Source organism: Canis lupus, chromosome X (assembly GCF_011100685.1).
Source record: "Canis lupus familiaris isolate Mischka breed German Shepherd chromosome X, alternate assembly UU_Cfam_GSD_1.0, whole genome shotgun sequence".
Lineage (NCBI taxonomy): Eukaryota > Metazoa > Chordata > Mammalia > Carnivora > Canidae > Canis > Canis lupus.
Window position 1 is genome coordinate 45,362,419 of NC_049260.1, and position 17,526 is coordinate 45,379,944.

General features: G+C 49.2%; 1 protein-coding gene across 3 annotated transcripts in view; it reads right to left on the minus strand.

Moving 5' to 3' along the window:
- The window catches only part of IQSEC2 (IQ motif and Sec7 domain ArfGEF 2), a 78,820-nt gene that overhangs the window by 42,214 nt on the left and 19,080 nt on the right, over nucleotides 1–17,526 (minus strand). For all 3 annotated transcript variants that reach the window (XM_038587489.1, XM_038587488.1, XM_038587493.1), the window contains exon 2: nucleotides 9,743–9,772. In XM_038587489.1, the coding sequence (XP_038443417.1) occupies nucleotides 9,743–9,772 (30 nt within the window). The remainder of the gene's footprint in view (nucleotides 1–9,742; nucleotides 9,773–17,526) is intronic.

Below are 17,526 nucleotides of genomic sequence, written 5' to 3' on the forward strand. Positions count from 1 at the left end.
GGCCCCTTCCCCTCTGTGGCAAGGCAGAGAGCTGGGTGCCTGGTGGATCAAGTGCAAGTCCCAGCTCCAGCACTTTCTAGCTGGATAACCCCTCTGAGGGTCAGTCTCCTTATTTATGAGAGAGGAGTAGCCATTCCTACCTCATGGGTTCTTGTAAGGGTGCCATGAAACAAAAGTGCATATATGACAAAGAATCAGCTTGAGCCTGAAAGAATCTGACCCCTCCCCCAGGAAAACAGGGGAGACCCACAGGAAGCCTGTTTGTTTCAGGGATGGAGAGAAGTCTCTGAGCCACTCTTGGAAATCAGATGTATCTGAGCATGTTGGGTAGACTCATGTGATGACCCAGTGGGCCAAAAGGAAGAAGGAATTGAGGGTGAGGAGCTTCACCCAGCCGTAGGGCACCAGCAGGGCCTTCACTCACTTGTTCAACAAATCCTATGGACAAGGCACTGGGCCGGGACCTGATATGGCAGGGGCTGAGGGGAGCCAACATCCTGATCTCACAGAGCTTGTATCAGAGAGGAGAAGACATTCACCAACGAATGGAATTAAGCTGGACAAAAAGTGGAGGTAGCAGGAGAGGATGTTCCAGGCCAAGGAAACAACTCGACAAAAGGCCTGAGGTGGTATTTCCAGGAACTATAAGGAGGCCAACACAGCTGAGTGGAAAAAGCAAAGGGGAGAGAGGCCAGGCTGGAGATGTAGGCAGGTGTCCAATCACACAGAGCCTTGGAGGCCACGATAAAGTTTCAGTATTTATAATAAGAGTAGTTTGGCAGAAAAAAAAAAAAAGAGTAGTTTGGCAGCCTGTGGTTCATGGGTAGGCACTGGGGGGTGGGAGTGGGGGGAGTATCTCTGAAGCTCTTGAAGTCGTATGGAAAATATTAATGAGTAACAGCATGTTTGGGGGTGGGGGGAGCATAGCTTTCATAAGATCCTCAGATGGGTTTAAAATCCCCAAAGGTGGGATGCCTGGGTGGCTCAGCAGTTGAGCGTTTGCCTTCAGCTCTGGGTGTGATCCCAGGGTCCAGGATCTAGTCCCACATCAGGCTCCCCATGGGGAGCCTGCCTATGTCTCTGCCTCTCTCTCTCTGTCTTTAATGAATGAGTAAATAAAATCTTATTTTATTTATTTTATCCCCAAAGGGCAGGGGAGCTCCTTATATGATTCCATTCACTAAGTGCCAACCATAAGCTAGGGACAGGCACCCTAGAACCTTCTCTGAGCTGGCACCTAACCCCCCACCCTCTGGTTAGTCTCAGCTTTCCCCCGACTCCCATCTTCAAGCAGTGCACCACCCAGACAGAAGTGCTTATATTCTTGGCCACACAGCTGTCCAAGCCTTCACTCTGCCTCTGTTCAAGAAGCCATTCCCCACCACCACCACCCCCCGGTCCCCCACTGCCACCTCTCCACCTTGCAAGCTCACCCTTGTTCTTCACAGGTCAGTGTATAGGTAAATAGGTAAATACCTGCTCTGCCCACAGGTTGTGCCCTTGGGGAACCTGCCCTGACCCCTTCCCTGTTTCCTTCTCACCCTGCACTTGTCTCAGCATCCTCTGTCCACATGCGGATGCTCCTTCTGGGCCAGGAGCCCTATGGGGATAGAGGCTGGGTCTTATTTATCCCAGCGTCCCCTGCAACCAGCACAGGGCATCTAGTCACACAGGTCAGTAAGTGGTGTTGATTGGTGGACAATCCACCTGGAGGTGGAGAGGCTGCAAGATGGGCTGGTGGACACTAGAGGGCACTGTGGCCACTGGGATCGTGGCCTGATGCTGCCCAGGCAAAAGGCGTGTGTGTGTGTGTGTGTGTGTGTGTGTGTGTGTGTGTGTGTGTGTGTACCAGGTGCTCCGGGAAGCAGGGAAACTGCCCCAGGGGACTGCAGCTCCTTAGCTCTGAGCCTAATTGACCAGGGTCCCTGTTACAGCCTCCCAATTTACATTCTGCTCTGTTTCCACACCATTTCTCATGACAGCCCCATTCCTTTTGCAGAAAAGAGCTTCCATTCTTCCCAAATATAGGGGCCAACCATGCCCGCCACCATCATGGCATACATTTTCTGCTCTGCCCAAAACACCTCACCCCTCACCCACTCCTCACCCGGCTAACTTCTACTCATCCTCCAAGTCTCAGCTTAGATGGCAGCTTAGAGAAGCCTCCCTGGCCCTCAGGCTGGGTTGGGTATACTTCTGAGATGCTCCCGCCTTCCACTTCCTGGTAATTGTCTCCTTGTCTGTTTCCCTACTGGACAGTGGGCTTCCTCAGAGCAGGACTCTATTATTTGTATTTGTATCAACTGCATCTAATTTAGCACAGTGCCTAGAACACTGGAGGTACTCAATAAATCATCCTCACATGAATGAGTGGATAGGTGGACAAATGGATGGATGGGTGAGTGGACAGGTGGGTGGATGGATGGATGGATGACTGGCAAGTCACTTTACCTCCCCGGGCTTCAGCTTCCCCAGCTGTATAGTGTACACAATCACTCCTACTTGGCAGGGTGGCCAGGAGGCTTAAAGAGAACCTGTGCCAAATGCTCCCTAACAGTACCTGCACAGCAGACATTTTGTGAATTAAAGCAATTATTAATATTTGGAATAGTAATAAATAAATAAATAAATAAATAAATAAATAAATAAATAAATAAGGAGGCGGAGGGGAGAAGTTGAAGGAGACTCTGCTCTGAACCTGGGATAATCTCTCCCACTCACATTTACCATTTACCTGTAGAAGACAGCTTTAATGATAATGAAAAAGCGATCATTCTTATTAAAAATAGCAACAGCACCTTCTCTGTGCCAGGCCAGAAACAGGAGGCCCCCGGGGAGGTGGTGGGCAGCCTCTAAGTCTCAGCCAGAGGATGCGAGGCCAAGGCCAAAGTTAGAGCCGTGGGCATTGCCCCTGCGTCTGGAGAGCAGTCATTATGAGCACAGCTGGTTCCAAACTCTTTACTCATAGGTGAAAACTTGTCTAAGAAGTCATTAATTCTCTCTGTAATTAATGTAAAAACTGCAAGGGTTTGTATTAATGGAAAAGTAAGCTCAAGCATCAAGCTGATAATATTGATAATGTGTGCCTGTAATTATATACCGCAGATAACTATAAATTCAGTCACTGCACTAATAAAATGTGCAAATTCTCAAAGCAACCAAGAACTCAGTAACAGCTGTCCTACGAGTAGCACTGTGCCAGTTGTTCCAGAGCTATAACAATAACCATACCTGGATAGCAATGGTAATATTCATGGGTGCACATAAAAGCTGGCATTAAAAGGGGGAATTATTTCGATAAAACAAGGTGTTCTCAGGCAAGGGCATAGAACTTGAAAGCATGGTGAGCAAAGGTCAACCTGCATTCAAATAATCAAAATCTTGATAGATGGGCAACCTTACAACCCTGGGCTCTGAGCAGACTGCCCCATCCCTGCCCACCAGGCGCCCAGGCTCTGATTTCACTTGTGGACTCATAAAAACTGCTCACTGTGGAAGTATCTGACCTCTCTATCCTCACCCACTTCTAGGAGAACTGACTCCCACCTACAGCCCCCCTTGCTGTCTTATGTTACCATAGGATGGATAGAAATGCTGTAGTCCTATGGAATGGACCCGTAAGCTATAAGGTCACATAGCTTCCAGGGTTGGCAGCCACATCAAAAGGTGTGAAAGCAGAGGAGGCTTAGTCCAGAGGGGCAAGGCAGTGACAAAGAGATGATGGGGGACCAATCAAGCCATGAGATACATAGACAAGACATGGGCCTGGAAGATGCAAGGCGGAGGGGGGTGGGGTGAGGGAAGAGAAAGAATCTCGGTCCTTGACTTCCTGGTCCTGCTTCCAATTGGTATGAGGCCTGGCTATATATATTTCATTTCTCAGATTCTGTGAGCTGTAGCCTTAGCCTCACAATAGTTTTCCCCCTTTATTCTGGAGCAAGTTTGAGTGGGTTTCTGTTCCCTGCAACAAAATGTACCCAGACTAAGACAAGGGAAAATTGGGGATGTAAGTGCAGGGCTTGCATAAGCAAGACTGCATAGAGAACATTATGTAGGGAGGGGTGAATGCAATTATACAGTGTTTGTATTTGCTCACTCAAATGCTCCCTCATTTTCTGCCACTTGCTACCACAGACACACATTATAGCCCCACACTCACACACTGACATTCAGTGGCACGCAGAAACAAAGGCGGTGATGCCTAGATTTGCTTCTCTGCAGACATCCAGACACACATGGATGCATGCCAGCACCCTGGTGCTCTTCACACCCTCATGGACATGAAACTGGGTGGCACACTGGAGGGCACCCGCATGCATGAGCACAGTGGCATTGCCCACAGGGCGCGGGGCAGGAGTCGAGGCTTGACTGGGCTCTGTGCAGCCTCCCTCCCCAGCTGCCAAGTGACTCATCCCCAGGGCTGCTAATTAAAGCCAGGACAAAAAAAAATAAAAAATAAAGCCAGGACAGAGGGGACAGAGGCAAGGGGAGGGGAAGAGAGAGAAGGCAAGTTTATTTTGGTGCCAACCAGGCATGCAACCAGCTCAGGGGTCACCTGCTTCTTGGGGCTGGGCCAGGCAGAGGCTGGGGAGTGCAAACAGGAAGGGGAGGGAAGACCCTCTTACCCTTTCTTGTCCCTCCTGAGCTTCCTGGAATGGTGCCTCCTTTGGGAAAACTATCCAACTCCCCCGTGTTTCCCCCCACATCATCCTCCTCTATCCCACTGTCACTCCAGCTCTCCCACTCCAGACTCTTGTCCTTACAACTGGTTTCTCCTCTTTAGCACACTCCCATATAGGCTTGCCAAAGCTGGCTTATTTGTGTTGGCACCTCGCTTTTGCCCTCCCACCCCCAACAGACCACCCAACACAGGTCCAGTACACAGGGAATGCTCTATGTGCTGCTGGAGAGTTGCTGTGGTGATGGCAACTCTGATGGTCTGAATCCCTATCCTTGTTCTACTACCAGGGAAATAATTTCAGCTAAGATTAGTTTCCTTGCTGGTAAAATGACAAGAACATATACCCGATAGCGTTATTATGGAGATGAAATGAGAGAGTATAGGTAAAGTGCCCAGCATGGTGCCTGGCATGGAAAAGCTCTAGCTAACACTCTAAGTGCTGCTGCTGCAAACACCTGCCTCACCAGCCCTGGGGTAGCAGCAATCACACAGAGCCAAGTTCAAGCCTGGCTCCACCACACACTACCCAGGGAACCTCAGACAGGTCACAGAAGCTCACAGAGCAGTGACTTGTCTGTAAAATGGAGATTCATGATATGACCCCGTAGATTTTACTGTAAAGATCTGAGCCTGTCAGGCATCCTGTGTGGAGCCCCACCCTTAGAAGCTGCCAGATAGGGCAGCCCGGGTGGCTCAGTGGTTTAGCACCGCCTTCAGCCCAGGGTGTGATCCTGGAGACCAGGATCGGGATCAAGTCCCATGTCAGGCTCCCTGCATGGAGCCTGCTTCTCTCTCTGCCTGTGTCTCTGCCTCTCTCTCTCTCTCTCTCTCTCTCTCTCTGTGTGTGTGTGTGTGTGTGTGTGTCTCTCAATAAATAAATAAAAACTTAAAAAAAAGAAGAAGCTGCCAGATAAATGGCAGCAGTGAATATGGAGAGGCAGCAAGGAGGAGCTCTTGACCTGACGTTTGGGGGGCCAGAGCATCCCAGGAGGGAAGAAGCAGCCGGGGTGGGCTTAGGGCAGCCAGGCAAGGCTTCCCAGAATGAGCAGGACTGGGGTTGGGCCCCCCAGAGCCAGAAAGCCTTCAACTGACCTGAAAGTGACAAGGTGGCAGGCACAGGAAGTGGTAGGAACAGAGAGCTGGGCAGGACAGGCAACTAGGCTCTGCTGAACAGGAGGCAGCATGGGAAGGAAGACTTGGACACAGCTGGGTTGCCTCCTGGGACTGGCAGTGTCATCGACATGTGGACTGGGGAGCCTTGGAAGGTCTGTGAGGTCTCAGCCACCCCAGATTGCCAGGAGGTCAAAACAAAGAAGAATCTTAGAGGTGATCTAAGCCAAACTCCGGTTGGACAGATGGGGGCACTGGGGCCCAGAGTGGGAGGCCTCCTCTGGGAACAGAGCCAGCAGTGGCTCCTCCTCCCACTTCTCCTCCGAAGGCAGCGGCTCCTGTTGCCATGGGGACCTCCTGGGCTCTGCGGGTGTCAGTGGCTCCCCCACCTCCTCCCTCCTTCCCTAGCAACAGGCCACCTCCGTGGCTCTCATCCTTGCATGCCTGGCAACCCCAGCCTGGTCCCCCAGGCCCCCTAGTTCCAGCCTGACCCTCCCAACCATGTCAGTGCCTCCAAACCTGAGATCCCTGGGTTTCTGGTGGCAGAGGTAGCAGTCCCTCCTGCCTCTCAGGCACATCTCCACATTTTTCAAGCTTGGCTATCCAGTGAAAGACAATGGATTGGGGGCGGCAGAGGGCTGAGGGCATTAGGATGTACTGAGCACTATTTTATGCTGGACACTGCTTTACTTTCATTTCCCTCATCTAACCCAGAGGAGTCCAAACTGTTGTCCCCACTCACGGATGAGGAAACCAAGAATCTGAGAAGTTCAGTGACTGCAGAGAGCACACAGTGAGGAAGCAGGCTCCACTGACCAGCTAGCTTTGTGAATTTGAGCCATCCTCATGCCCTCTGCGGACCTTGGTTTCAAATGCCTGTGGGCCTGACAGCTTCTCACAAATCCACAGGAAGTCCAGGCACCTTCCTCTGCCCACAGCCCTCGCACAACACCAGCTGTTCAGCTCTAATTAGACTCCACACTTTCTCTGGCACCCCATACTTAGAAGCCCTCAGGCCTCAGTGGTTTGCAATCTACCCACCCTGCTCCCTCCTTGCTGCTTGGCTGCCACAACAGCCAAGGCCTAGCCTCTCTCCTTGGTGTTTCTTCTATCCACCGTTCCCTTCTACACACACACACACACACACACACACACACACACACACACACAGTTTATTAGATGAGGACACTTGGAGCTCCAAGGGATGAGCAGATTTGTCCAAAGTCACATAACGAGAAAGTGACCTAGCCATAAATGGCGTCCTGTGCCCCAACCCAGATGCTGCCTTTGCTATGCTGCAGAGCCCAGTCTCTCTCCTCTGGCCTTCCCTGGCTCCTGTTGAGGACAGAAGGTCTCTGACCCAGCCCCGATCCATGTTCTGAACTTTAGCATTAGCTCTTTTCCTGCCCTGATCTGTTGGAGCCCAACAGAATGCACCCACTCTCATCCCATCCTCACTTCTGATGCATGCTGGTTCCACTTCCAGGGATGTGGACCCTGACCCCATGCCCTCACTGCCTTGTAAAGTCTGCATGACAGTCTTCCACAGCCTCGATCAGATTCTGCCTTCTCCACAAAGATCTCCCTGACCCCTAACTGAAGTGAGCTCAAACATTTATGTGTGTGGTCTGGTCCGGGAGCACCTTCACACGTCTCCACCCAGTCCTGGTTCCAAGTTCATCTTCCCACCCCATTTGCTGGCTCTTGCCCCACAAGTACTATGTTTTAGGACCCTTCCACAGCCCAAGTGTGACCCTTGCTTCTCAATTGCTGAGTCCTCAAGACACCCTCCCCCCACGGCCTCCTGGACTGTGGAACTGGGACGGGTGTTGGGAAGTATGGCTCAGTAAAATCAATGCTGGCTCTGCAACCAGACAGCACAAGGCATGAGTCAGAGTGATGCTGCCCTGACCTATTGCTGTTCTTTCCTTGGGCAAGGTGCTGACCCTCTGGGGTACCTCATTGTCCTCATCCATAAATCTGGGAACCCAACCCACATCTAACAGGGCCATTGTGAGCATTAAATAAGATCATGCTCAGAGTTCTTAATATGTGAGGAGCAAAGGATAACTACTATTATTACTAATATTAGGATGATGATGAGGACAATTATTATCTGCCAGGCTGTCAAGAGCTCCCACAGTGGCAACGTGGGCAGGGCTCTGGGCTTGGTGCCAGGCAGACCTTGGTTTGAATTCCAGCCCAGCCATCTATTAGCTGTGTGGCTGTAGGCAAAACCCATAACCAGCCCAAGCTTCAATTTCTTTAACTGTAAAACAGTGATGATAAGGCCAGCTCGGGCTCCACCTACAGTGTTGCTGGGAGGATCAAACAAAAGAAAGTCCCTGACAACTTTTATAAGTTGTAAAGGCCTAGTGTATGTCATCGTGACTTATGATTATGATCATCAGTAAACACCCTGAGCTGCATGTCCCAGGAACTCTCCTGCTGGGGAGAGCTGGGAGCTAGAGATGCCTTTGATCAGGTTCCTTGACAAGCAGCAGGGATATCAGGGGGGAGGCCTGGGAACCTGTGCTCAGAGTCATGCTAAGTTGCCTCTCTCCAAACCCGTAGTGGGATCCATATCCTTTGCTAGACTAGTAGTGCCTTCCTAAATGCTAGGACAGGCTGTGCCCATGCTGTCCTCCTTGGCTGCATGCTGGGACTAATTGCATCTTGTCATGTACTCCTTGCCTAGACGCTGGGCCTGACTGTACCTAACACAGTCCCCTGCTCTCCCGCTGACCACAGCCTATACCCCAGACCCGGGGCATCAGTGTGATCTTCCCACAGCTCCTGCCTGGGATACTAGGACATGCTGTGTCTCATTATGTGCTTCCGGCTATATGCTGGGATCCTCTGCCTCACTTCCCACATCCACTGCCCAATGGCAGGACCTGGGCGGCTGCATAAGGTTGGACAAGCTGTGCTCTGCACAAGGGTTCATGGCCAAGAGGCCATAAACAGCGGGGGGGGGGGGTGGCTGAAATGCAACCTGTGCTCTGCTCACTGAGCTGGGAACCCCGGTGAGAGGCCGCAGTAGCCCTGGAGAAAGGGAACATGCCTTCAACTGGTCCACTCAGTGGATCCCACCCTTCACAAAGGCACTGTGTGGGTTAATTAAGAACTGTGTAGCCCTGGCTGGAATTCAGTGTACCCATCCCATGCCTCTGTTGCCTGGGCCCATCTCATCTTATCTCAGAGGCCCACTGCATTGCCTCTGACCTGGATGCTAAGACTTAATGGGCCCTATCCTGAGTACCCCATCATTCCCCCGTAGACTCTATCCTTGATACTTGTGACTTCGTGAAGCTTCTGATGGGTTAAGGCCCAGGAAATGCACAACTAGCCTTTGTCTTAACCCCAGTTTTATTCCCATCTCTTCGAGTGGCAGATTGATCACACCACGAAAACTTACTGAAGCTTGTAATTTTTTACCAAGCATGGAAAAAAAAGTGCACTTGTCACCATAATGTATGTTTCTAATGTGTAGAATGTGTCATGTCAAAAGTCCAGATCTCACTACTCAGAGCTAGCTAGTGCAATTCAGGGTGGAGCACCAATGCCAGACCAAAGAAGCCCTGCTTCTCTCATGCCCTCTTCTCCAGAAAGGAGAAGGTGGAGAAGGACCCAGGTCCAGAGCTGACCTCTCTGCAGGTCAGCTTTCCCATCTGAGCAGCAATCATGAGTCTTTCTGGGGTTCAGCCCAGCCCAGAGTAGCCAGGGTCAGAAAGACTGAGGAACAGTTTTCAGCCTCCTTCCACGCCTGCTACACTCACCTTAGCCCTTCCACTCTGCTCCATACCCACTCCTAGTACCAATGGGACAAAACCCCTGGGGTCGACTGCCCCCCCCCCGCCCCTGCCCACAGATCCCCAAGTAACAAACCAAAGGGCCCACCCCAGTCCCTGTCCCATCTCCCCACTGCTACTACAGAAAGAGGGTACTGACCTGACTGTCCTGGAATTCTCACCATCAGATCTGAAAGGGAAGCAGAAAAAAAAAACCCCAATGATCAGTACACGCTCTCTGTTCTTCTCCTGGTGCCCTATGCAATGGCCTTGTGGCCTAACACATGCCGGGAAAAGGAAGGGGAGGGTATTTCATGCAGAGGAGAGCCAATGGGAAAGTTGTTGGGACCGGGAAGAAGATAGTATGGTGGGGGTGGACTGAACCAGGGGAGGAGTGGGTGTGGGTGAGGTTGGAGAGGTTCTTGGAACCAACCATGAGGGCCCTGGTGGGTCACAGTGAGAAGTGAGGCCCAAATCGAAGTGGCTAAGAGGCAGCCCACAGCTGTGGGCCAAGGCAGAGCCCCCCACTTTAAACGCAGAGAGACCTAGCCCTGGATATTAGTTTTGCCACAGACCAGCCCCGTGACCCAGGCAAGCCATTTCCCTTCTCAAGACCTGAGCCTCAGTCTCCCTCTCCCCACCTGGAACATAAGGCCAATCTGGGCAGGACTGTTGGGATGATTAAGCCCTCTGGAACCCAGCAGACAAATGCCAGGTATTATTAACAACATAGAAAAGGCTTTGCCAATTGCCTAGTTCAACCTGCTTATTTTCTAGATGAAGGGAATGAAGCTGAGGGGGTAAGTGAGTCAGCTGCTGGGCTCCTTTCTACTACGCTGGCCTGCCTTCTTCAGCTGGCCTGCCTTCTTCATCGTGAGGCCCCCTCAGAGGTGAAAGAAGGGCAGAGAGGAGAGAATGGGGTGCAAGACAGCTCTGAGGGAGCTGAGGGAATGAGTGAAATCTGCAGCACACCCCTCTGGCTGCTTCTCCTGGGGAGGGGGTGTGGTGAGGGGCAGGGAGGATTGGGATCGTGGCACTGGGGTATCCAGGGTGAGAAAGGGGAGACAGGACCCAGGAACTTGGAAGAATTGGCAAAGTGTGGGAAGCAGCTTTTCTCATCTCCTTTGTCTTCTTCCTCCTCCTTTACAGTCCCCCCGCCCCTCCCCACACTCCCCACCCGCCACCCCCCCCAGCCCCACCCCCGCCCACATTTTCCCTGCAGAGAAGAGAGAGATAACACATCACAGGCTCTGTCCTCAGGTAAGAGAACCAAGACTCAAGCTCAGTGAGAGGAGCATTATCTCTGCTGCATGCAAAATGAGACAGGGGTGCATGGGGAGAGGAGGTGGACCTCAGAAGAGAGTATTTGCTATAAGAGTGAATGGGATCCCTGGGTGGCGCAGCGGTTTAGCGCCTGCCTTTGGCCCAGGGCGCAATCCTAGGATCAAATCCCACGTCGGGCTCCCGGTGCATGGAGCCTGCTTCTCCCTCTGCCTGTGTCTCTGCCTCTCTCTCTCTCTCTCTCTCTCTCTCTCTCTCTGTGACTATCATAAAAAAAAAAAGAGTGAATGGAGCCTGGTGGGATGAGCACTGGGTGTTATTGAACTCCAATAAAAAACAAACAAACAAACAAAAAGAGTGAATAGAGCCCTCACAGAGAGGTAGGGCAGGCAAGCAGCAGGGCACTGGAGCTCTAACAGAGCACTCCCAGTTCTGCTACTTACTAGCCACATGATCCTGGGGAAGGCACTCCCCTATGCCAAGCCTTGGCTTTCTCACTTGGAAAATGGGGTGAGGGGAGGATCCCTCCCCTCATCAGGTGGCTATGAGGCTTGGCCTAGCACACTTTCTGCCTGGCACATGGCACGTGTGTTCAGCCAAGGACAGTGGCACTAACCTTTAGCCTTCACAGCCCCCTAAAGGGACAGAGGACTAGGGCCGCAGAGCACGTTTTCACATTTATTAAAACCTTCCATCTCACTCCGAAGCAGCAAGACTGCTTTGAGGCCTGGCTCAATTTTTCACAGGTACCAGGTCGGAGGGGTCTGACTTCAATGATCCTTCAAGGCCAAGCCCCTCAGCCTCTCTCCCTAACACTAAGCCTCTGCTCCAGGCAGGCTGCCCCCACCCCACCCCCTGAGCCCCGGCACACACTTAATAGGTCTACTGTATACCAAACCCAGACCTGGAAATATGAACCTTCCAAGAGCTCATGGACTGGCCCCCTGCCCCAATCTGCTTTAGAGCATAAGCAACATATATAATCATCCCCATCATCATGTGAAAAATCGCTGAGCACCTGCTATGTACCAGGCACCATGTTAGGCTCTTTCCCTACATTATCTACTTTGATCCTGCAATGTGAGAACTGTTCGTCCAATTTCTAGATGATTAAACTGAGACTCAGAGAGGTTGAAATGATTTGCCACACATCATACAAGTAGGGGAGCTTGGCATAAAGCCCAAAGCTTGTGCTCTTATCACCATACTCCACTGTACCAGTGGCTTGATGCTGAGCACATGCACACCATTAAGGTGAGATCCCTTGTCCTATATCCCTGATGCCAAGACAGACTCTTCCTCTCTAGGGCTCTTTCTTCTGAGGGGTTATCACACATGTACTTCTGCTCCAAAAGCATTTCTATGTGATGTGTTACAGTCCTCAAGATGGCACTTCAGGGGAGTGAAAGAGCTCCAAGCCATGATGCAGATGTATTAACCAGTTCTCCTCACCGTGGACTAATTCTTACCAGTTTAAGAGTGTTTGGCATCATGCAACATTCAAGGTAGGGGTGCTTCCCACCTCGGAGGTTTCCGGCTCCTTACACATTTAGTATGTTATGAATTACATGTAGATAACAGTGACCATTAATGCTATTCTTTCCTATACCTCCCTGGGGCTAATGACCTGCCGAATGGTCAGTCTACCTCTTACTCCACTAAGCTGAGCCACTATTCTTTGGAAGATAGCACACACTTGGATAAGTCACTTCTGGCTAGACCTTGGTTCCTCATCTATAAACAATGGGGCTGTGTTAAGTTGAGTTCCCAACAACCTTCAGGCTCTGAAATTTTTTGTTCCTTTGGAATGCCAAAGTTTCTCTTTTGTATCAATTTGGTTCAGCTGTCTAGTACATAGAGACCCAAAGACCCAGGGGACAAGGCCTCCCTTTATCAATCCATGTCAGGAGAAGAAATCAATCTGTCTTGCTACTCCCACAGCCTTCTCCTGATGACAGGCCACTTAAGATTCCAGGGTTCTCAAAAGGTTTAACAGGGCCAGTTCCTATCCTCAGGAGTGGTCCTCAATAAATAGTAATTCATCGGGGGATCCCTGGGTGGCGCAGCGGTTTGGCGCCTGCCTTTGGCCCAGGGCGCGATCCTGGAGACCCGGGATCGAATCCCACATCGGGCTCCCGGTGCATGGAGCCTGCTTCTCCCTCTGCCTGTGTCTCTGCCTCTCTCTCTCTCACTGTGTGCCTATCATAAATAAATAAAAAAAAATTTTAAATAGTAATTCATCAAAGCCTATGAGTACAGTGACCGTATTTTCTGAACCCAAAACTTGGGCATGTAATCGGACCGAGGATTTTTTTTAAGCAATCTCTACATCCAACATGGGGCTCGAACTCACAACCCTGAGATCAAGAGTCTCATGCTCTTCCAACCAAGCCAGCCAGGCACCCTTGACCAAGGATTCTGACACTGCTGCTTCCAGGTATAAGAAGCAGTCTGGCAGATGAGACAATAAATGGCAAAATATGGAAAGTTCCTGAACCTTTGGGGGACCTATTGGGATAACAGGGCAGAATAACTGAAAAGAATGTAAGCCCTTCAGTTGCCACATTGGGGTTTCTGCCCTTGCCTCCTGACTGGTTCCCTGCCTCTGGTTTAGGTCTTCCCAGCCATCCGTAAACAGCACCTCAGGAAACAATAAGATGCCTCACCCCAAGAACCTAGAATTAGATAAACAAGACTGTCCTCTGAGAGCTAAACTAACAAACATAAAATATATCAGAAATGAGAAATGCAAAGTTACCTGAAAGAGACAGACTGGTCCTCAAGTCAGGATGTGAGTTGAGTAACATGTCTAAAAACTCTTGTGTCCAAGAGAAAGGAGGTTGGATACTGATGGAGGTAGATTTTTTTTAAGGAAGCCTGAAGGACAACCATGAACAGGGCTTCTTCCAGCAGTGCCCTGAGGACAAGGAGGTGGGTATCCTAGCCCAGGTATCACACAGGTCTCTCCAAAAACTGACAATCAGCCCTAGGGCAGCCAGGCACCTTCTCTCCTAGACATTGCCTGGTCTAACTGCAAGTCTCTTCATTGGAGAACTCCCTTCTCACTGCTAAAGGAACATCTCTAAAGTACACATCAGTTGATGTGGTTCTCTTGCTTTAAGCATCAGTAACTCCTCCCAGTGACCTCCCTGCCTGTCTTGCCCAAACTCTCTAAGGCTCTCCACCTCACCCTGCCCTCCCATCCCTTTTTCACGCATCTGGTATTGGCTACCTGGAACACTCCCTGCCCCTCTTTAGGTCTTTTAAATTATTTTTTTGAGATCTTTATTTATTTGAGAGAGAGAGAGAACGCACAAGCAAGGGGGAGGAGTAGAGGGAGAAGCAGACTTCCCGCTGAGCAGGGAGCACCGATGCGGGACTCGATCCCAGGACCCCAGGATCATGACTTGAGCCAAAGGCAGACGCCTAACCAACTGAGCCCTCCAGGTGCCCTTTTAAAATTATTTTTAATTGTATTAAAGTGATACGTGAAACAGCTGAAAAAGTCAAACTGTCAAAGGATCTTAGAATGAAACTCCTTTTCTTTTTTTTTTGTTTTTTTGTTTTTGTTTTTGTTTTTGTTTTTTTTTTTTTTTTAATTTATTTATTCATTTGAGACCCAGAGAGAGAGAGAGAGAGAGAGAGGCAGAGACACAGGCAGAGGGAGAAGCAGGCCCCATGCACCGGGAGCCCGATGTGGGACTTGATCCCGGGTCTCCAGGATCGCGCCCTGGGCCAAAGGCAGGCGCCAAACCGCTGCGCCACCCAGGGATCCCTGTTTTTTGTTTTTTTTTAATTTATTTTTTATTGGTGTTCAATTTACTAACATACAGAATAACCCCCAGTGCCCGTCACCCATTCACTCCCACCCCCCGCCCTCCTCCCCTTCTACCACCCCTAGTTCGTTTCCCAGAGTTAGCAGTCTTTACATTCTGTCTCCCTTTCTGATATTTCCCACACATTTCTTCTCCCTTCCCTTATATTCCCTTTCACTATTATTTATATTCCCCAAATGAATGAGAACATATAATGTTTGTCCTTCTCCGACTGACTTACTTCACTCAGCATAATACCCTCCAGTTCCATCCACGTTGAAGCAAATGGTGGGTATTTGTCATTTCTAATAGCTGAGTAATATTCCATTGTGTACATAAACCACATCTTCTTTATCCATTCATTTTTCGTTGGACACCGAGGCTCCTTCCACAGTTTGGCTATCGTGGCCATTGCTGCTATAAACATCGGGGTGCAGGTGTCCCGGCGTTTCATTGCATTTGTATCTTTGGGGTAAATCCCCAACGGTGCAATTGCTGGGTCGTAGGGCAGGTATATTTTTAACTGTTTGAGGAACCTCCACACAGTTTTCCAGAGTGGCTGCACCAGTTCACATTCCCACCAACAGTGTAAGAGGGTTCCCCTTTCTCCGCATCCTCTCCAACATTTGTTGTTTCCTGCCTTGTTAATTTTCCCCATTCTCACTGGTGTGAGGTGGTATCTCATTGTGGTTTTGATTTGTATTTCCCTGATGGCAAGTGATGCAGAGCATTTTCTCATATGCATGTTGGCCATGTCTATATCTTCCTCTGTGAGATTTCTGTTCATGTCTTTTGCCCATTTCATGATTGGATTGTTTGTTTCTTTGGTGTTGATGAAACTCCTTTTCAATGTTATTTTTTCTCAGTTCACTTTCAGATTTCTAAAGTATATGTTCACATTGCTAATCTGCTTGTGAAACTTCTTTTGTGTGTCCTTTTACATTTTTTTGCCAAAGTAATACATGTATGTAGATTTTCAAGTCATGCAGGACTGTGAGGATTGTAAAAAACAGATTCTCCACTCTACCCCCTTCCCACACCCAACCCCCACTCTCTGAGACAAACCCACTTCAACTCTTTTAACTGCTTGTTCAGGTATTTACCTCATCATTTCTAAAGAACCCGTGCATACACCTACCTCAATACCCAGTACTGGTAGCTGACATTACTATGACTGCATCAATGCTAATAATGGATAAATCATATCATATGCTATAACTACATTTCTTTTCCCATACTACTTTTTCTTTTCCCTGGGGTTGATGGTGGTGATGACTTTGCTTGCTTAGTTTTCTTCAGAACGATGATCAGTTCTCCCCAAACTCTGTCAGAAGTGCATTTCTTCTCTCAACGTGTTTTGACACATCAGGCAATCCATCAGATTTTCTTCTTTTTCCCTTCAAGACATTGTCCCTACTGCAATTCAGGCTGGGCGCTCTCTACACCCACCTAAGGTTGCACTAAGATCTTGTCCCTGCCCCATCACTCTGGGATTCCTTTCACCTTTCATCTGTTTCCTAGATCCCTTGGACTTTTTTCTGACTTTATGTCTACATTTTGCTGGAGCACATTCTCCAGCACTCTGAGCAAAAAGGCCTAGGACATAAAATCTTCAGACCGCATCTATCTGAAAAATGTATTCATTAGGCCTTCAGCCTTGATTGATAATTCTTTTTTTTTTTTATTCATAGAGACACAGATAGAGAATGAGAGGCAGAGACACAGGCAGAGGGAGAAGCGGGCTCCATGCAGAGAGCCCGACTTGGGACTGGATCCAGGGTCTCCAGGATCATGCCCTGGGCTGCAGGCGGCCCTAAACCGCTGTGCCACCGGGGCTGCCCCTTGATTGATAATTCAACTGAGTATAGATTTCTAGGTTGGAAATTATGTTTGCTCAGAATTTTTAGAACACTGCTACATTTATTGTCTCCTAGCTTCCAGTGCTGCTGTTGAGAAATCCAATGCCATTCTTTTTCTTGATCTTTTGTGTATGATATGTTTTTGTTTTCTGGAACCCCTAAGGATCTTCTCTTTATCACTGGTATTCTGGAATTCCACAGGCATACCTTCGTGTGGGTCTTTTTATCATTTATTTTGCTGGTTACTCAGTGGGATTTTTATTCCTTCAGTTCTGGGACATGTTCTTGTATTTTGGCTTTGATTACTTCCTTCGTGCTGCTTCCTCCACTCTCTATTTCTGGAACTCCTGTGGTTGGATGTTGGAGTTCCTCAACTGATCCTCCAATTTTCTCATCTTTTCTCTTCTGTTGTCTATTTCTTCATCTTGTTATTTTGCTTTCCTAGGATGTTTTCTCTCCTTTTATTTTCTAATCCTTCCTGCTGAAATCTTTATTTTGACCCTATTTTTAATTTCCCAGGGTTCTTCTCCTCCCTCCTGACGTCTGTTCCTTCCAAGTTCCTTTCTTTACTGTTTGTTTGCTTGCTTTTTTGGTCACTCTATAGGTTGATATCTTCTTCAAAAAGCCTTGTACTATCTGATCATATCTAGCTACCTAAGGCTTGCCAGTGGTGTGCGTGTGTGTGTGTGTGTGTTAAATGTCAGTTGTACCAATGCTTAATTTACATAAAATCAAATATACCAATCTTAAGGGTCCTTGGCTGGTGATCCTTGGTGATTGGTTTCCCTAACACTAACAAGCAGATGGGAAGCTCTGTATATAGATGAGGATTGCCAGGTGGTAGGCTTCACTACAGTTGCTGGGCTGAAGCCTGTTCTTTTGTTGGAAGACTCCCATTTGTCATCTTTTGCAGGCCTTTCTCTAGAGCCTTTCAGTTTCCTCAAAGAAGACTACTTTGATCCCTTGTATGCTCCTGACTTTGGTGTCCT